The 21,897-nt window shown below is 38.0% G+C and overlaps 1 protein-coding gene across 3 annotated transcripts in view; it reads right to left on the minus strand.

Moving 5' to 3' along the window:
- Nucleotides 1-21,897, minus strand: part of LOC127639827 (dual specificity protein phosphatase CDC14AB) — a 48,655-nt gene that overhangs the window by 16,205 nt on the left and 10,553 nt on the right. For all 3 annotated transcript variants that reach the window (XR_007970021.1, XM_052122082.1, XM_052122083.1), the window contains exons 5-8: nt 21,058-21,137; nt 7,799-7,865; nt 1,587-1,649; nt 1,087-1,174 (exon numbers count right to left, since the gene is read on the minus strand). Coding sequence is in view for 2 of the 3 variants with exons in the window: in XM_052122082.1 (XP_051978042.1) it covers nt 1,087-1,174; nt 1,587-1,649; nt 7,799-7,865; nt 21,058-21,137 (298 nt within the window). In the remaining variant the exon portion in view is untranslated. The remainder of the gene's footprint in view (nt 1-1,086; nt 1,175-1,586; nt 1,650-7,798; nt 7,866-21,057; nt 21,138-21,897) is intronic.

The raw sequence follows: 21,897 nt of genomic DNA on the forward strand, positions 1-21,897 counted from the left end.
ATTACACACACACACACACCTCTCTCGTCGCACCGTCTGCCATCGGCCTTTATCCCTCTCAGAGGCTTAATTAGCCCGATAAGGACCGGGTGTGTATAATCATAACACGGCCCCGCCCTCTGCCCTGCAACACACATGAACACTATGATAGGACTAAAGACATTTGGGTGTATGACTGTAAATATGCAAATTGTCCATCTATTTAGACTGAAAAAGTGGCCGAGGAAACATGCATGGCTTATGTAATATGTTTTGCTCAATGTGTGTTAAACAGCAAGTTGTGTCTCATAAAATTTCAGATGGGAAGAAATTAATCCATTTCTATACTTGGTGCATTACTTGGTGATAAGTAAATTATTTTGTTCCTACAGCAATTAGAATGCTTAATTCAAGGGGGAAAGGCAGATGATAATTCAGGGAATGGGTTATGGTGAATTATGTAAATTATATTACATTGTGGGTTTTTTTACGCATTTATACATCTGTGTGTGTTTGATGTCTACAAAAAAAACTAGCGCAAACTAAATTTCCCTTGGGAAATTTATAAACTTGAACTTGATTATCTCTTTGATATTTGAAAAATAAAACTTCACCATTTTTCTAATCATCTCTCTAATTGGAAATGTGACACTATCTGGCATTTTGTAGATTCATTTGTGATCGACATACATACCGGGTCGATAAAAACCAGAGGTATGTTAAATGTTAGGCAAAACACCCATACATTTAAGGGTTAAGCTAGTTTTGTATGTGTGAATATGGCATGTTAGACCAGTTTTTCCCAAAACATGAGCTCCCTCTACTGCCACATATGTGAACACCACAAACCAAAAAGTGGTTTTCTCTAGTCGATCACCAAAACAATACAAATCTTGAGTTTCACATTCACAAAACTAATTTCAAGCATTAAAGCATAAGCCTTTGTATCAAATGGCTTTTAAGACCATCAGAAATTTAAGATCATAAGTGATGACAATTCTGGATGATTTGCAACAATATTGCAATGGTGGTTAGTTACATAATTAACACGCATTAGGCCAAAAGATTCCAGTATACAAATACAAGGTTTCCTAGTTTCAATCTTACCATTCTCTATTTTACTTTTCAAATGAGGCCCGCTGAATGCGAGGAGTTTGCCGGGGATGATCCAGTTCAGATCTCCGTTCTCTACGCGCTGAATAGAAAAGAGAATGAAGAAAATTCTGATGTAGAGACAGGAAGACAACAAGACCAAAAGGAAACTTCTGCATTTATTAGGTCTGCTATTATACAAAAGTTCTGATAATATTAGGGTTTAGTTGCTCCATTGACCAGTCAACTGTACATTATCCCTTACATAACACAGGTGCACAACGTATAATTCACGTTGACTCAGAACTACACCGTGTGTACGGTTTAAATCCAAAATTGATCAATGCGGGACTGTCATTAAGTTAAATGTCTTTAGATCCGGTAGAATAAACATGATTATGCAACAGGCTTGAGGAGCCATGAATCCAATTCTGGGTAAAAGATTGCCTGCTGGTGTGCCTAATGAGTGTGAATGCAATGCATTTCATAACGAGAGGGTGAGGGGGCGTCATTACCTCATAATGCTCGTACTCATTAATGTCGAACGTCTCGAAGTTCAAGAATCTGTGCTGAAAGGCCTGAAAAACAAAAAGTTAATAATATACAACATCAGTTTTTATGCTAAAACAACTCATGCCCATCTGGTAGAGCATTTATAGTAAACATTAGAATAAGTGTTCAACAGACGTTTAGGATCATTGACAGAGGAACCGCCAAGCAAGGAGTGTAATAAAATTGTCCGACATGGCAGTAAAGATTGGGGCAGTAAGATGAAATACAGATTTAAACTGATAAGGGTCGTGAACCTCACACATGGTGAACAGACAGGCCTTCAGATGTATAGTTGTATTGATTCCAACAGCAACCACATGCCATCTGTAATGAACTACTGTTGCCCTTAGTGTGCGACAATTGCCTTAGGTTTCTCAGTCTTTAAATGGTAAGCCACAATTTCCACCACCATTCTGAACAGATAATTAAATATTACTGACATTACACTAGGCACACTACTTTACTTTCCCTTTAAACTATCAGTCAAGAACATTAAAAATTAAAATTACATGCATTTATTGTTTCTAGCCATTTCTCACTGGTTCTTCGTGCTAGATTGCCTACTTGCCTAGCTTCATTGAACTTTGGTAAACTCGAACAGCACATGAAATCACAATTAAAAATCAGTTCAGTGCACCTTGCAGTTGCATTTTTAGGATCCTCAAGAACAAACTTTGGGCAGGGGACATGGCAAGGTTTAAGTGTTTCTTCAACTTCCGAAAATGTGATGTCCCAAGGCGTTGATATTTCTTAAAACCAAGAGATTAACGTTTTTTTGTTAAATAGCCTCATTAAAACTGACTTCTAAACTTTTTATCATGTCTTCATTTATTTTTGGTACTTTTCAAATGCCTTTTACATACAGATTGTATTATTGCTTTAGCCTTTCAATATTAAACTATTAAAAAGCTGTTGTTTAAAACTCTAAACAAAGAGTGTAATAAACAGTTTTAATGTTTTGTGAAAATTATTTCCATTCATTTTTAAAAGATTATGAGTGTCCCACAGTTGTGGCATAATTTCTGCCACACTAAACTTTTGAAACACTTTATTTGGGGCTAAATCGTTTAGTGTACTTGTTAACGAAGCAGACAAAATTGTCAGTAGCATTTTTATTAGGGACATTTTATTTGAAAAACGTAAAATGTCAGCGTCATTTCATGGTGGAAATGAAACTCCAGTGGGTATTTTCATGATTCAGACAAATTTCTGTTCACAAAACTGACATAAACTGCCTATGGTGCATGTAAATACACTTTTGGACATTGTAGACAAATTAAACTAGCAAGAGGGTGAAAAATGTTAGCACTTTTGATAAATTCACATGGCTAAAAGTGAATTTGAAGAAACACTCATACATAGCTAAGTAAATGGGCCAAAAACAGGAGAATTTTGAGAGTGAAGTGGTACCAGGAGAGCACCAGGTGGGTCTATTGAAAAACAGGACTCTTGGCAGAATTGGGAAGGTGGCAGGTGTTACCATGAGCCATGTTGTCCTGAGCTGCAAGGGTCCATAAGTCTGTCAAAACCCCTTCAAAGTGGACTGTTGGTAAGGACACAGCATTTGAGAGATTATCACAAGCTGGCAAAAGTTACACCAGGCTAAATGGCTCAGCTGAATGCTTTCAGGTATGCAACCCTGAATCTGTCTGCACTGTCCAAACAACCACCTGTACTATCACACATGCTGAGCCATACAGACATGCAACAGACAGCCGTGTCCATTACTACGAATTGACAGATGTGTGTGCATCTGATCTGGCAAGCCGTATTGCCCGCTCTCTCTACCAAGCTGTTGTTATGTAACTGTTCTCTGGTCCTGGGAAGGTTTAAATCAGATGAAACTGGCTTCCCTCCTTCCCTGCAATGCTGCACGAGGAGTTCACAGCAGAAATTCGCTTCTGCAGTTTCAACAGACAGTGTGGATAAGCTGAATTACCGCTAACATGACCGAAATCACCAGTCGCCTCATTCCAACTTTGTGATGGTTGTGGCATACTGCCGTGCACAACGGTCCTGGGACCCTCAAAAGGCCACCATGAGTGTCCCGTTAAATAGTTTATATTAAAGCAATTTAAATATTAGACCCTATACAGTTTGCAAATGAACAACTCTAATAAAAAAAAAAAAACTATTTAGCAAATGATTCAATAGATTGCCCTTTGTGGGATCCCAAATCTACAACCACTAGGCTACCTTACCTCCCTTATACAAAACAATCTCTTATGTCAGCAATAGGGACTTTAAATGCACATTAGCAATTTCACAAGAGGCAGAAGAGTTGATTTGATCATTAACAGGCTTCAGTGTTTATCACACTGCCAGAACCAATCTCACAGATGCAGTGTGAGTCACAGAATTAAATAGGTGGTTAATTAGGAGCCAGAGGGGAGATACGGCAATCTGAAATCAACAATTTCAATCCAAAAGAAATCTGTAAAAATAGTTTAAAAAATTTTTTCCACAAGCTTCACACAATAAGTAACAGGAATTTTGGCCCATTCCTCCATACAGAACTGGGTGTAACGGAGTCAGGTTTGTTGGCCTCCTTGCTCGCACACGCCTTTTCAGTTTTGCCCAGAAATTGAATTGAGGTCAGGGCATTGTGGTGGCCACTCACATAACTTTACTTTGTTGTCCTTAAGCCATTTTGCCACAACTTGGAGGTATGTTTGGGGTCATTGTAACGGGTCTTCAAACGGACAGAGTTTTAACTTCCTGGCTGATGTCTTGAGATGTTGCTTCAATATATCCACATAATTATCTTTCCTCAAGATGTCATCTAATTTGTGATGTGCACCAGGCCCCTCCTGCAGCAAAGCACCCCAACAACATGATGCTGCCACCCCCATGCTTCATGGTTGGGATGGTTTTCTTCAGCTTGCAAGCATGACCCCTTTTCCTCCAAAAATAATTTGTCATTATGACCAAAAAGTTCTCATCAGACCAGAGGACATTTCTCCAAAAGGAAGATCTTTGTCCCCATGTGCACTTGCAAACTGTAGTCTGGCATTTTTATGGTGGTTTTGGAGCAGAGGCTTCTTCCTTGCTGGGCAGCCTTTCAGGATATGTTGATATAGGACTCGTTTTACTGTGGATATAGATACTCGTCTACCCGATTCCTCCCGCACATTCACATGGTTCTTTGCTGTTGTTCTGGGATTGATTTGTACTTTGCACCAAACTACATTCATCTCTAGGAGACAGAATGAGTCTCCTTCCTGAGCGGGATGATGGCTGCGTGGTCCCATGGGGTTTATACTTGCGTACTATTGTTCATACAGATGAACGTGGTACATTCAGGGATTTGGAAATTGCTCCCATGGATGAACCAGTCTTGTGGAGGTCCACAATTGTTTTCTGTGGTCTTGGCTGATTTATTTTAATTGTCATTAAAAAGAAGTCATTAAAACTAAATTTAACCACTCCACATAATTAACGCAAGTAATCATGTCCTCTGATGGTAGGTATATGCCTTATTTCTGTCAGAGCAAATCAAGCACAAAAAAGAACTCTGTTCTTCGAATAGGTGTGTGTTGATCATACAGCCAAACCAAACTCATGCTTGATTGACACTAGCAACAGCACAAACAGTGAACACGTTCTTGCATTCAAACACCACTGAACAGAGCGCAATTCCGAATGCAGGGATCTCTACGTTTATTTAAGTTTCACTTTACAGAGTGAGCTACAAAATGTATGTTTATGATGTGATGCAAAGCATTCTAAAATAATCTTTCAACCTTAGAAAAACCCTTATAATAAATGTACAGTATCTGACAGATTGACAAATTAAATTGCTAAATAGATCGTTGTGGACCGTAGGCCAGCGATTGGATTAAGTTCAATAATATGGAAATATATTGCCCTCTGATGTCACTTTTGTTATGTCATATCAATGCTTTACTCATCTGCCACAATAATTGAATGCTTTTTAAATGATCATATTTATTATTATTTAAATATAACTAAATAATATTACTTGATAATTGTGTATTGAATTATAGTTTTTTTGAGGGGCTTTGTGAAACCGCAAATATTTATATATGCAATTAATTTGATTTAATTACAATTGAATTGACAGCCCTAATTTATTCATTTTGACGAAACGTGAAGGACATCGTCTATAGCAAAGATGACAATGTCCATTTTTGCAGATTGCAAAACAACTTTATTAATATATTGGCATAATTCATACATAAAATAAATTATTAATATCACCAATTATAAACAACAACATTACTATGAATAACAAAAATCAAATTAATAGCTCACTTTGTTTTTATTGGTGCAGTCTAATGATCATTTCATTATTATTGTGAAAAAAAATCTGAAATAAAACATTAATAACTGATTCTGCATATTAGTTATTGTACACTCAAAAATAATCTATTGCTATTGGTTGTAAAGAGTTAAATGAAGGATGCTGGCAAGGGAGGGATGAATACAAAGAATTCTGCCATTTTTTTTTTTTAAGTGGGCTGAACCAGACGACATTCCAAAGAGTTTAAGAAACCTGAATGCACACTCACCATGCTGAACGAGTCTTTTCAGCATGCCATGCTGCAGTCACACCAATACCAGCACACCAGCTGGATGGTTGTGAAGATACTTGCAAACAAATGTGCATGACAACCTCCCTCAAGAGAACACCATTTAAAATGCAGCTAGTTTGACAACTTGGAAGAACTCGTAACACCTAATAAGGAACAGTCTAGAAAGCATTCCTTTGAAAACTGCAAATAAAACCTTGAGTTGCAAAATGAGGGGAAAGGAGAAACTTAATTTTTCTATATTAAAATAGTTTCTCCTAACCAAAAGTTGTGAACAATATTGGATTTGCAAATGTATGCAAAAAAAATAGTAATATTGCAAAAACAACTTGCAAATAAAGCACCATCTCCATCTCTCACTTTTGGGGACATTGGAGCAAAATAGAAATTGTTGCCACTGGGGAAGCCATTGTGGCTCTTCAGTTAAATGTAATAAATTTACTTGCCTTTAAAGCATCCAGAAAAACTCTGATAAGAGTCATGTTTGATAGCGATCCCGTTTTTGATAAATTACCTAAATGTCTGAGAAGCAGTCCTGTTATTTGATTGCGCACCAAATCAGTGTTAATTTCAAATGTATAAATTGTTTTGTTTTAGGTTTACACCAAGTAAAGACACCTGCTGTGTTATGCAAACCATTAGCAAAAACCCTTCTGAAGCATTTTATCCAAGACAAGAACACTCTTTGCCCTACGTGCAACTCGCACAAACTATAGTACAGTGTAGAGTCCAAGGCAGTGTATTTCATGTGTGAAAAGGATTAATTATGCTCCCTGAACCACTCGTTCACAATTTGAGCCCGATGGATCTTGGCATTGTCGTCCTGGAATATGCCCATGCCGATAAGGTAGAAATAAATCCATTGATGGGATAACCTGGTCATTCAGTACGTTCAGGTAATCAGCTGACTTAGGGCATCGCTGCATAGCGATGCTGAGCCAAGACCAGACCAATTTAAGCAACCCCAGATCATAAAACTGCCTTGAATCCAAACAGTGACTTTATTTGGCCAGGCAGTGTACGTAAAGCATGAGAACTTCATTGTGTCGGACATCAACATGCAGAGATGCAGATGAGAAGCACGAATATCTGAAGCGCCTTACACAGTACTACCCTAAAAAAAAAAAAAATGGTTCACCGAATTGGGTAGGGTGGCAGCATTTGAAAAGATGTCATAAGCAGCTTGACAGATTAGAGGTGTATTTTAAGAAATGGGGCAAATACCCGTCCTTTCTGGAAGGCAGAGAGAAATGCAATTATGGTCCAAATTCTAAATTGTATTCTTTGTAGAATTTCAATTCTTCTTTTCGCTCTTTATATGTTGATTGCTGTATTTTGATTTTCCACAATTGTGTGTTTGTATTGGATGTACAGAACCCAGGCTTGGACCACGGAGTTGTTTGATGGGGGTTGTGGTGGGGTTTGGAATTAATGGGGGTTTAATGGTGTTTAAAGTTGATTCTGTGCATTTATTTTGTGTTTTATTCAGTTTTGTTTTGAAATCAACAACAAGTTTGATTCTGAAGAATTGACCCATCTGTGCTCCTAACATGGCCAGTGTTGGTTGAAGCAGTTGCGTAGTATAGCATAGCCAAAGTAATTCAATTTAGAGCACATCTCACCTTCCTAATGCCTTGTAAACAGTCGAGAACCGTCAGGTTGTATGTGCAATTCCCAAATGAAGCATCCCTGAAAGAGAAATCAGAAGACATTAAAAAGATGTTGGTGTAGTCACACAAGATAAATATCCAACAACAAAACACCATCCTTCCATTCAGCCACAGGTCTCTACCCAAGAATATGAAGCCCTGCTATGCATAAAGGAACAACAACAGGCAGATATCATACAGTGGTTCTCATGTGGCCGGCTTTCATCCGGAACAAACTATTACCTGTCCATGTATACAAGCAACTGGGTCAGGCCCTTTGTGTGAGAATGTGGGAGTGAAGGTAGAGCGAGAGACTAGACGGAAAAATACCAAAAACACCACAAAGAATGAAAACCTTGCATCTGTCAAGCCACACATGTGGGCGTTCAATAGACCAATGGGTTACATCTTAAAGGTCGAGTTGGAACAATAAATAGCCTGTGTCACAGACATATTTTGAAAAGATGAACGAAGTTCAATTCTGGTTTGTGTTCCTGAAATGGTGCCGTGGGGTCAAGAGAAATATTTTTGCTAGTATTTTAGAAACTAAAGAAGCGACACCCTTGCCTAATGCATACCAAGAAACAAGATTCTTTGTGCCAGCTTAGATTAAGTTTTGCATTATGCATGTGCTTAACTGGCTGTTTATGATGCAGCCAGGGTTGTATAAAAAGTGGGTCAGTGTTCTGCTGGGATCTTTTCATCGTCTCCCAGTGTGCCTCAATGGAAAGAACACGACTCTTGTCCACCCACACGCACAATACGCATTCACACATGCATATCAAACACCCACAAGAGGGCATAGGGGTGTTGTGTATTGGCAGATATCTTAGTTACATTTTTTTTTTTTATGTGTAGCCTAATTTGATAGAATACTTCATTTCAAATCTATGTGCAGAGCAAACTAGAAGTAAACCATTCATAGGTTGATTTCCCCCCCAAAAAACTCTGTACATTAACATCATGTTATAAATCAAGCTACGTTGGGTTTTTGAGTAGTTGAACTACAATCTTCATTTGTTTCTCCAAGTATACGTGCACACAACGCCATGGCCAATTGCGATCCAATTAGCATGCATCCACAGTGGACTACGTTGAGCTAAAATCACGTTACAGTATCTAGGTCCATTAGGCCGATTTCACAAATTTTAAATTGCCTCAACATTCCCCATGAAACAAACTAGGGTTAAGGGCCTTTCTCATGGGAACAAGGGTGATGGATCAAGGTTCAACCTTGAATGGGTTCAAACCTACAACTTGTCAGTTACCAGCTCAAAACTTTTAACCACTGCAACAATGATTTAACAAGCATACTCGCTTCACTTCGATAAAAAAAAAAAAAAGGCTACAGAAAGGCCAAGTTTCCATTGGAGCGTTGTAGACAAATTTTTATTTTGTTCCCTCCATTGTCGGTTCCACATTATGACGGCAGGATTTAAGAGACCTTTGAAGTAACAGTTGGAGTTGTTCCCACCAGCTAGAAGCTCATACATCTTCATCCCGGCAGCCCTGAGAAATGTTGAGCCAATCGATTCGGCTGCAGAAACTGAGGCTCACCAGAACCAATTATAGACCAACATCCTCTAGGTTAAGTAATGCCTCACCTCCATTATTGGAGGACAGGAGTCATACAACTCCATTTAAACCAGCCCCACTTTGTCCACTTCTAAATTTACCAATGTGTGTTTAGTAGACCTTATTCATTCAAAGCAACTTGAAGGACACTAATTGCAGGGACCGTCCTCAATGGAATAACTCAAGGTCAAGTGCCTTACACAAAAAGGTAATAGTTCATAAATTGTCCCTTATGCGTTTTGAGCCTACAACCTTTTGGTGAAAGTTCTTTGCTGAAAACCAAAGAAAGTCCTATGGTTAAATGACAAATCTAATTTTGGGAGAACTATCCTTTAAACAAAAGACATATGCTGGTTCAAGAACCCCTCCTGAGCGAGCTACTACGTAATTAAGGCTCTCTAACAAATAAGGTATCAGAGAGGGTTGGTCAGAGCAATTACATTTAAAAAAAAAATATATAATAATAATAATAATATGTTTCTTTATAGTCATGGTATAAACGTCTGGGATAAGCAGAGCTGTTAAGCACTGGGTGTGTCCCAGGCGAACGCTTAAGGAGCAAAGCAGAACAAGCTTACAGATGCAAAAACCACACAGCCGCACATTAGTCCCGTTATGAAACCACTAGTGTTGTCACTGTACCAAAATTTCAGTACCAGTGAAATTGAGGTTCTCGATACCAATTTTGAAACCACAGAAAAATGTGCTAATATGATAAATGTGCTATTGAACACACTCCTTTAGCAAAGTTTAATTTCAATGTAAATAATCAATTAAAAGATATGCATGGTTTCCTTCAAGCGTTTTAACACTGGTTTGCTTTTAGGCAGGGACCTACTGAAATCGGTTGTATTTTTTCCCCCAACCCTTTTTTCCCCTTTTTATTATTTTTCCAGAATTCCATGTTTTAATTTAATTCATCAAAATGATTTAAACATCAAGGAAACATTTATTGGACAAGTAAAAAAAAAAATAGAACAATTACTTAACATACCATTGCATTTCTTTTAACAAACTTTCAGTACAAAAGCACTCTTGCTTATGATATATTGCTTAATTTTTATTAAAATCATTATAATTTCTACAGTGAGGATTATATTTTACTATACAGTTATAAATTAGGAGTTTAGCTTTTATGATGAATCATGCTTTTATTTTTATGTGTATTTTTTATGTTAGTTTAACTCTTCGGATAAACAGTTTGCATGGCACAGTGTGATCGTTAAAGTGCAAATGCTGCAATTTAATTATATTAAAAAAAAATAATTCAGAGTGGATTAGTTCTCTGCCCTGTCATCTCTCAAACGGTGCGAATGATTCTCATAGTCTGTGGAGTTTCCAGTGTATGAGCGGTCTGCTTCACATTAATTTAAAGCTCATACAGATGAAGATTGCAGCATTTAGCAGTTTAATAATCACACTAAGATATTTCACAATTTTAATTCGATTAGTTGTGCATTTCAGTGTAAAAAAGCAACAGAGCACACACTCAAATAAGCGTGTGAGCATTTGAAAGCAGTCATGTGTTGGTAAGACAGTGTGTGGGCACCGAATTAAGTCGGTACTACCAGTGCTGTAGAATCAGTGGTATCATTAAATCTTTATTTTAGTACCAACTTGTTACCGAAGTACTGGCAATTTTGACAACACTAGTAACCACCATAGCAGAACTGAGTTTTCAGAAAGGTTCAAAGATCTTCAGAGATTTAGTGGGCGGGGCAACTTCATGATTCAAATATGATTTAATAATTCAGAAAGCCTTTGGTGCACACTATTTGGCAAGGCAGATGCGTCTTAACAGGCCTAAAGCTTATATGATAAAATAATAGGGAAATGAAAGCATTAAAGCCCATGGGAGGAATTGCAATTGGGTTTCCATATTCAACACCAGCACTAGTGGGAAAACGGATAGGATATGATTGTACACAAGGCCTTTACAACCAGTATGTGCAAATTAAATTAGAAAGGATGAGTTCATTGGACTAAATTTGGCAAGCAGTAGTAAAACAGGAAAGCACATTGGAAGTGAAACCCACCCTTTCTCATATGAAACTGGGCGTGGAGCCATTCAATGGGGCCAAGAGGACATATACATACATGTATACACACACACACACACACACACACACACTAGATCCCAGGAGATCAACGGTTACAGAAATACTCAAACCAGCCCGTCTGGGACCAACAATCATCCATGCGATTATCTAATCAGCCAATCATTTGGCAGCATTGCAGTGCATAAAATCATACAGATACAGGTCAGGAGCTTCAGTTTATGTTCAAATAAACCATCAAAATGGGATGTCAATGATATGTCGCAACACAAAGAATCAAGATGCTATCATATTATCATTAAATCGCAAATCAGCCAGATGTTAAAAGGTAAACTACTTTGACTCCATGATGAAATAATGCAGGATGTTCATAAAACAATAGAGTGAAAGAACAATATTTAAAAGCTGAAGTACAACAACGATATTGACTACGCAAATGGGGTTTGCCCAACGGCAGACAGGGGTTTATTCAGAAAGCCATTTTAAAAACACAATTTTGGCAATTCTATTTGGTGGCGCAGAAACCACATCAGTTTTAACAGTTTTGGTGCAACACACTAAAAAGTAAATGCAGTATTACTGAAATACTACTGTACTGCATCCCAGGTATCAATACAATATTGGATCACCAAGTTCCTGCAGATTCCCACCCCTAATCTGTACACTGTGAGCAAGGTCCATTTACAGAGACTCTTATTTGAGATCTGCGCTTGCAGGGCAAAGTAGGACAAGCCAATGTCCTCTGGAAGACTGCCACTGCTTTCCTCTTGGGGATTGCCAAATATTTGGCCAGATAGAGATTTATTCCTTCCCATTCTTACATAAGAAGTCAACAATGCCAAGTACTGAATCTTTCACCAAAGTTTAAAGCTCTTCATCCTGGCCACTAGAGCAATGTCAAACTTGTGTTGAGTATTGAAACCATACAATAATAAAACCAGTTCAGTTGAATGGAACATTCAATGCTACCAAACCATCTGATATTTCAGGTTACTTGCATGTATTCCTAAAATATATTGCTTGAAGTCAACAAGTCCCGTTCATGTTGTGCATTCCATTATTGGGTGGACACTAGGTTATGCAAGTATCTTTCTAAAAATGACTTCTAGGTTGAAAGGCAGAGCATTTTTCCCATACAATCAACATGAAGATGATGTAACCGACAGATGAAGATAGCAAGCCTTTTCTTAGGCAAGATGGATCAAATAGACCATATAGCTCCAGTATACCTGAATGTAGGCTCACTCAGACCCAACGGACTAAGATCATTTTGGGGTAAACTATCATTTGAAACATATCGCTTCATCTATACAACATTGGTTTACAGGCACTTCCTGGAAGGAAAACTTAAACATGAGTTCTTCTCACACAGAGCTTTACTTTATTGGATGGCATGTCTCATGCCTTGCCATTAGGCACCTCTGCCTCTTATAAACAAAACAACTCCATTTACTTCCTGAATTAACCAATTGCAGAGAATTACATAACTGCATTGCCCTGTTTGTCTCTACAAGTGCCATGGTTACGGCAGCCAAGTGGGTGGAGCACTGACAAAGTGCTTTTCTTTCTGCATGCAGCTACACCACTGACATCAAAAAGACATCTTTATGGAGAAACAAATGCTCAATTAACTATCAAGATGGACGTGATGACAAACAGAGTGGCAAAAAAGCCATAAGAGGCACGACTAGTAAACGTAGGATTTTGTACACAATAAGTGGTTTCAGCAGCTAGCACCCCAGTGGTTTACTTCAGAATGGATGCATGAGCTTTGGTTATTTAGGGATCGCTCACCCAAAAATTATCATTTACTTACACATGTCTTTCCAAAACCTGAATAGTTCCAAAAGCTGAACGGTTTCTGTGAAACACAAAATGAGATGTTAAGCAGAATGAGCTGCTCTTTTATACCATTAAATTGGATGGGGACCAGGGGCTGTCAGGGTGCAGGTAGGACATCCAGACACTTTTCTATTATGACTAGAGTGCAATATTCAGAACATTTTGAAGTCATGGCATAGCTTTGTGTGAGGAATAGACTTAAGTTTCTATTCAACAGAAACTACTTTGGGTACGTTTCTGTATTTGCCATGTTCAGAAAAAAATAAATACATTTACTGCCAAATCCAAAGTAAGAATACTCTATTTGGTAACAAACACTTGCCCTTAAAAATCATCGTTTTACAGTAACCATAGTTTAACTATGGTATTTGTAATAAAACATAGTAACCACAAAATCAACATGGTAACTGTCATGTTTACACATATATATATATATATTAGTATAATCATGGTTACTATATGGAAACTACAGTATTGCTGTTGTAAAACCATGGTTAATTGTATCAATTATGATTTCTGCAAAGAAAACCATGGTGACAGCAGTCATGTTTACTACAATATTACTATAGTAAAACCATGGTTAATTTTGTTAGGTTCTTTAACTAATAAAAAAAACTTCTCTAATTATTAAATCAACATTTTAATACCGGCACCATTACACTACATGCATAGAAAAAATGCATGTCAAACTCTACTGCTTAGTTTTGTGGAAATCACATATCTTCTTCAGCGGAGCAGGTAAACATATTGTTGGCAATGAACACCCCTATTACACACAGTATGGACAAGAACAGCTTGGACATTCGGTTAGAAGTGATCTCTTTTGTGATCAAGAGTCATTTATCATATATTAAAAATTGGATGTGCAAAGTAACATCTTGAGGGAAGCACAAGGTTAAATTCTGGGGCGAAAGTGCTGGACCATAAAACCATTCATGTGAGATTTACATTGTTCCATTTACAATCTTTAGTACACAATGAGGAACACAAATAGATAGAAAGTGACACTAAACATTAAACCTTGTGGCCAAGATAAATGTTTGATCACCCGACAAGCATGGACAAGCCCAAGGTGTGGTAGCAATTTCAATCGGCACCTTTACACAAAACAGTTGTCAAACACATCTGAGGTTAATCTCTTGTGAAGTTGACAGAAATGTCAGCACAAAAGCATAGAACTAATGCCAACAAAAACAGAGACAAATAAAAGACGCATTGTTGCTTTTCGGCATTGGGAGTAACAAGATGGTGTGTGCATGTGTGTGTGTGCACATGCATGAGCGAAAGAGAGGGGTACCACGGTGCTTTACATTATAGCCATGCGAGACCAATTAGGGCAAAATACATCGAAACAAAAGGTTCACATATTAAAACGGCTTTATTTGTTGGTCGCGACTCGAGTCTTGCGTGCATGTACGAGCGTGTGTAAGTGCAGGGGAGACGAGGGAGCTTTTCAACCCATAATTGAAATAAATATAGGATACTATAGACATTGACGTTCTTAACCAAGGCATTTATTTTATTTGGCAATGTTTTAGTTTCATTTGTCTATTTTGTTGTTGTAGCCTGTAGGGCTCTTTGAAATAACTGATAGAATTGGGTGAAGTGATATGGAAATAAATATCTTATTTACTGATTTGAAATATATAATACATACATACATACATACATACATACACACACATCCTCATTTCAAGAATGTAAACAAACACCAGAGGAATTTGAATGGTCCAAACGTCTTTCCGGATCCTTTCAACAAAGTCTTTTTTCAAGGCAAGTGAGTCCACTTGGTGACAGTTTTTGGAACGCTCTTGGACAGTTCGGGAAGCAATTTTTCTATGTAAACAAGCATCATGACAGTGCAGCTTCTATCTACTTGAATGGGGAAAGAACAAAATCCCCAAAACGGTTGGACAAGATTACAATAAAAGAACATATTTCAAATAAGCAGTCAAATGTTCTTGTTCCGAGGCACACAAGGCGGCAAGTTCACTCGAGCGGCCCGGCTTTCCTCGGCATTGGCCACAACACACGCTCCAATGCCCAGCATTGCATCTAACTCAATCCCAGGTTCCAGGGTGCAGGTCTGGCAACACATCTAACTCACAACTGCTCTGTTCCATTCCTGGACCCGCAAATATGCCAGGATAAACACGCTTTGTGTTTAAAAGGCAGCAGTGATGAGGCTGTACTTTTTCACTGATCGTTGGCCATTCCAATTTCTCCCATTCATTTTAATAGAAGTGGCCCATTTCTGCTAAATAGTCGGTTTTGACAAGTACGAAATGTTCAAGGAACAGTGACTTCATCAATGAACAATCCTCAAAATGATCTAGATTTCATATATTAATTGTTATATTCATTTATTTTTAAAAATCATAATTTTTACTATTTACAATATTTACATTGATTTATTGAATCATGCTGAACAAAACTGGTACCATCTCTTAAAACAAAAAAGGCATTTCTGTTACAGTGCCTTTAAATGAGCGCATGTTAACTAGAGGACTCGAATGGCCTTACCTCATTTGTGCGAGACACAATTAGACTTCACTTTTTTTTTTTTATAAACAACTGACTGTAAAGAAAAGAAAGGGTATTAAAAGAGACAGTATTCAATGACAAATGGGTTACTTTGATCTCGCCTTGGACACATTACACGGAACAACTTTTACTCTCAACACGCTGTGAAAGGATCTCACTGCTGAACACTTCATGGCTAAACTACATAATTACTGGTGAGTGAAATGAAAACATTTACCAGCCAGTTGCCAAATATATTCACTTTAGTCACATAGCATGAAATTTGTTTGCAAACGTGAGTATTTCCACTCATTGTAGAGGGTTGCGCATTGAGTGAAAGATCATTCTTGGGATTTAAGAATTGTTCAAAATGAAGATGGCAATTAATCGTAAAAACAATATTTTTACCCACCCCTAATTAGAAGCACTTAAATACAACACATTACAGAATGTACATGTGCCCATCAGTGTATGCACAGATATATGAAATCATAGGTCCTCGCCTGAAAGCATTGTTAGACTGCATTGAAAATCACAGAATCAGAAAACGAAGGCCTCTTTTATGGCTTATAATATAGCTCCAGTCATTAGCCAAAGATAGCCCACTTCTACAATGAACGTTTCTGTTCGATGGGGCCACGGGTCACCCAGGCTTTCTTCATCTCCTTCATTTCACATGCACGCATAACAAAATCTGTAGCTATGTGCTTGGCCAAGCTGAACTTTTGAGAGTTGAGTTTCTGGGTCAGTGAATAGGGAGGATGGAGTTGAGGGGTCAAATTGCATGTGGTAATGACACACAGCCATAATGCTATTCTCATCCAGAATACCAACTACATGGTAATAAAAGACTTCATTTTGGTAATGAAAGAAATGGATAAAGCTTTGAGATGGCACTGATATCTCCATGGGAATTTCAAGTCATTTTGAGAAACAGCAGGGGAGAGTCTTTGAGCCGGGTTGTTGAGAAACAGAACAGTAGTTACACTGGCACTATTCCACAACTGTCTGGAGTCACTTTCATTAATCTTCATATTTTCAATTATCTAGCTGAAGCTTTAAACTTTAAAGCTTCAGTCAGATCATTGATCTCATGAAGATTAATATTGTTGAGCACGTAAGTTAAAGTCCATGTATTTATTGCAACTTACCTCAATAATAGCACATATGGTTTTATGGCCAATTAATTTTTTTTGAAGGTAACCATCAGCCCCTTGAGTACTGAGGTGTGTTACCGCCACAGTAACGCAGAAACACATCAAGCATGTTCAACCTGACCTTGTGTTGGCAATGTGCCATCCAAACACTCCAATCTGCTTATGCGTACTTGTGTAAAGTATGTATATGGCCTAAATAATAAGTGAAATATTCCTGTACTGTGGCGGTAACAAACCTCAGTACCGAGGGGCGATAGAGTTACCTTAAAACAATATGTGCCATTATTCAGGTAAGTTGCAATAAACATATTGACTAACTTACTTGCTCGACCATATTTTTTTTTTAAACTGTTGCTCCGCAATTTGAAGCAGAAAATTCACACTAATGTCCGCTATAGTGCCCACTGTGGCAACGCCGAGAATGCAATGCTTACATGTGTTCTGTTATGAATTGTGGTCGGACACGTTTTGGAATGCAGTGGACTCACAAAATGTGATGCATCTATTTTCTTGTTTAGAGTACGTTTCTGTCCTGTGGAACACAAAACCAAAAATTTTTAGATTTGATGTTGACATTGTCGCCATATTTAATTTGAGTCGATCAATAAAATCAATTAGATTTGAGAGTGAATAATGACTTACATTTAGCTCCATTCCTCACACACAGCTATCTTATGGCTTCTGAAAAATTGGAATATAGTACACGAGATGTATGGACTACTTTTTGCATTGGTTTTATGGTGTGTTTTTTTTCTTTCTTTTTTCCATCCTTTTTCAAGTTTGACAGCTTTTCACTTTTATAATTTTTTACAAAATACAAAATTGCGTGTTTGTGTTCTACAGAAGAAAGAACATTGTAGCATTTAAAACATTACGGTGGGTAAATAAATAGAAAACTTTCATTTGAGTGAACTATTCTTTTTAAAAGGAACACTTTTACAACAAACAAATGTGATGACAGTAGAGACCAATAATTGGTTTGAATTAGCCAACACTATTTTGCCATTCTTCAGGTTACACATGGCAACCCAACACATTTATCCTTCTGTATTATCCTTTAAATATTATACTGTACGGCAACACTAAACAAAAAGGAACTGGTTCAATAACAGCACTGGAGACAACTAATAAAACCGCTTTTACACTGGCAACACCATAATCCAACAGGAAGACCCATTCACAACATAAAATCTTCCATTTACCCATTCACAAATCCACCACAGTAGATTGCAACCACACACCAGCTGCTATGAGTCCAAAACTTGATACAAGCAGGTTTTCCTCCATTCTACAAATGTGAGCTTTAAATATGGCAAAGCTTGCGAAACCGTCCCAAATTCAGCCCAACAGGCTTGGGATCACATTAGTGTGCTGACAATACTTAACCACTTTATTAGGTATATCTGTACATCTACTTATTCATGCGATTATCTAATCAGCCAATCGTGTGGCAGCAGTGTAATGTATATAATCATACGGATATGAGTCAGGAGCGTCAGTTAATGTTCACATCAACCATCAGAATGGGGAAAATGTGTGATTTTAGTGGTTTAGACAGTGGTATTATTTTTGGTGCCAGATGGGCCATTTTGAGTATTTCTGTAACTGCTGATCTCCTGGGATTTTCAAGCGCAACAGTCTCATAGAAAATGGTGCGAAAAACAAACCACCAATGAGCAGCAGTTCTGTGGGCAAAAACAACTCTATGACAGAGGTCAAGGGAGAATGACCAGACTGGTTCGAGCTGACAAAGGCTATGATAACTCGTATAACCACGCTGTACAACTGTATTGAGCAGTAGAGCATCTCAGAATGTCAAACCTTGAGGCGGATGGGCTACAACCAGACACTGCGCTAGAAAAAATTTTAAGGACTGAGTTTCCGTCATTGTCTATTTTTATCCATCATACTGGTTTTCATTTTAGAAGTACCACATTCAGGGGCATAGCATCCATTATAATACATGACAGTGGATAGGCTTAATTAAAATTTTGACTCCAAGTGCAAGTCTGGTGAAAACAAGGAATTCTTGTGTGAAACAAGCTACCAGTCAATCAACCACTGCACTAAAACACGATTTAAACTTTACCGTATGTGCAGTTTTAAATGAAAACAGTCCGATTGGAAAATGCACAGGTTCACAGAACTTCTTCACTGTGGCTGATAGCCTATAACAAAGTCACAGATGAGAAGCACATGCATCTCTGAAGCTCTAATGCAGGTACTCTAAAATAACTGACAATTCTGCTCTAAATTTCGGCTAATGTTTGCACTTCGATTGAATGCAAGTAACTGGCTGAAACGAAGTGCTGCTTTTTCATGCCATCATTTTGTTGTTATTTTTTTTACTTTATTAATAGTGACACGCTGATCGTGCAGTAACACACTAACATAATGACTGATATGCAGTCAATTATTCAGACCTCTCCTCGAAATCCAAACACAATTGGACATAAGAGACACGTACTATCAGGTGTTAATGGCGATGATGCCCGTTAATACGCATCTTAATACCAAGCAATAAACAGGGCAAACAAACGCAGCAAGAGTGTGTGTGATGGACAGTGAAGTCAAAACTGATGCACTAGGTGAAAAGGTTTTATTTTATATTGGTCAAAATGACAGACAGCATTTAACATTTTATTTTTGAAAGATTGACAGAAAATAAGTAAATGGAGAATTTTTGGTTAACGCAACGCCTGGCTACAACAGCAGAAGACCACGTTGGGTTCCACTTCTGTCAGCCAAGAATAGAAAACTGAGGCTGCAGTGGGACTACCATTTGTGTACCTTGGCAGCAATCCAGATTTGTCAGAAATGCTTTTCTGCATAGCACTGGTGTAACCAGTGTTTAGTTGGGTTACGGTTACCTTCCTGTCAGCTTGGACAAGTTTGGCCATTCTCCTCTGACATGAACAAGTAAATTTCACAGAACTGTCGCTCACTGGATGTTTTTTGTTTTTGGCACCATTCTGAGTAAATTCTAGAGACTGTTGTGTGTGAAAATCCCAGGAGATCAGCGGTTACAGAAATACTCAAACCAGCCCACCTGGCACAAACATGCCACAGACTAAATCACGGAGATCATATTTTCCCCCCTTCCGATGGTTGATGTGAACATTAACTGAAGCTCCGGCCCCATATCTGCATGTACATTAAACTGCTGCTACACGATTGGCTGATTAGATAAAATAGCATGAAGTAGAAAATCCTGGGATTTCCACACACAACATTCTCTAGAATTTACTCCGAATGGTGCCAAAAACATCCAGTGCTGTGGACAGAAATGCCTTGTTGATGAGAGGTCAGAGAATGGTCAGACTGGTTAGAACTGACAAAGTCTACGGTAACTCAGATAAACACTTGGTGCCGTATTGTTCCACGAGGGGGACCTAGAAAATGTTTTAATGCAAGTGGTTTTAATGTTGTGGCTGGCTGGCACGCATGCACGAATCTGATTGGACGAGACTTTCTATAAGTAGGAATGGTCTCACACCATCAGCATGTAGCCGTACTGATTGTTGAGCACAACAATTTTAAGCATTATGCTATAGATGTATTATGATTGTTTACCATAAACAATCCATCCTGACATCAGGATTAAGCAGTCACAGCTTGGAAAAAAATAGGCTTGCATTTTTCCATTACCCCATTTATTTAGCTGGCTGAAGTAGATACAATCGCATTGCAAAACCCTCTGAGCCACAACAGTAGAGAATATTTCATGCTGTGCTAAATAAGATTAGAGCATAGCATGCAGGAAGTGAGGCAGTGTGAGGAAAGTTGTGAGAAATGAGGCAAAATATACTGTATTTTGTTCAAGTTTTTAAAAAAGAACATCTCGTTGGCATGACATGAACAATTTCTGCTTTTTGAAAGCAAAAAAATAAATAAAAAGCATGCATTTCTTTGAGAGATGGAGAAAATGTTGCCTCTGAAGTGCGAGTGTGTGTGGATTAATTCATTTGGGTTCTGTTATGGAATAAGGTGGTTATAATTCAACTATGCAAGCCACAACCCCACTCAGGTGACTGACACAAACTGGGCAGGAGAACTACTCTTACAGTGAGAGTCTTACCTGAAGGGGAGATAGGAGGCATTGGAGCCAGAGATAAGGGCTCTATAGGCTTCCTCTGGTGTTTTCTTTAGGTAAATTACCTAAGGAACAAGAGAAACAGGAAATTAGATCAGTCTACAACAAACGCAGTTCCCAGAATTGAGCTGGAAATGGAGGATGTTTTACCATGTAAAGAAACCGTAAAACTAAATACACAACCCATTTACTGCTGTAATAGGAGTTTGAGTGAAACATTCATGGAGTATGTACAAAGGAAATTTATTGAGTCAATCTGTATTTTTATACGGACTAACATTTTCCCTCTATGATTAGAAAGTGAGAAACATTTAAGCGGAAGTTTATTCACATGGTTCATTTCAATGAACTGGTAGCAAGACATTATTTCGTCATTACTACAGTGTTTATAAAGCGTCCCTGTGCATCATTTTATAGGGTTGGTTAAAAATATACTTGATATAATTAATAACAACAAATTAATTTTCATAAATTTCATTTTTTTTATGAATACTTTTGTAATGTACTAAGTTAAGGCCCAGGTACACTTACTGTTCTTCACCAGTCACACCACTGGGGGAGCCGTTTAGAGGAGCATTTAAATAAGAGGACTCTCAAGACTACACGGAGTAGAATTCACACAAGATCAGTAAAAGAAGCGGTTATATCTAGTTGATGATGATTTAAAGCAGAGATGTTAACGAGTCTTTCATCTGAAGTCCAAGTCAAGTCTGAAGTCTCTGACGGATAAGTCTGAGTAAAGTCTACAGTCTTTATACACTTTTCTCCCAATTTGGAATGCCCAATTCCCACTACTTGGTAGGTTCTCGTGGTGGTGCAGTTACA

Source organism: Xyrauchen texanus, chromosome 48, assembly GCF_025860055.1.
Source record: "Xyrauchen texanus isolate HMW12.3.18 chromosome 48, RBS_HiC_50CHRs, whole genome shotgun sequence".
Classification (NCBI taxonomy): domain Eukaryota; kingdom Metazoa; phylum Chordata; class Actinopteri; order Cypriniformes; family Catostomidae; genus Xyrauchen; species Xyrauchen texanus.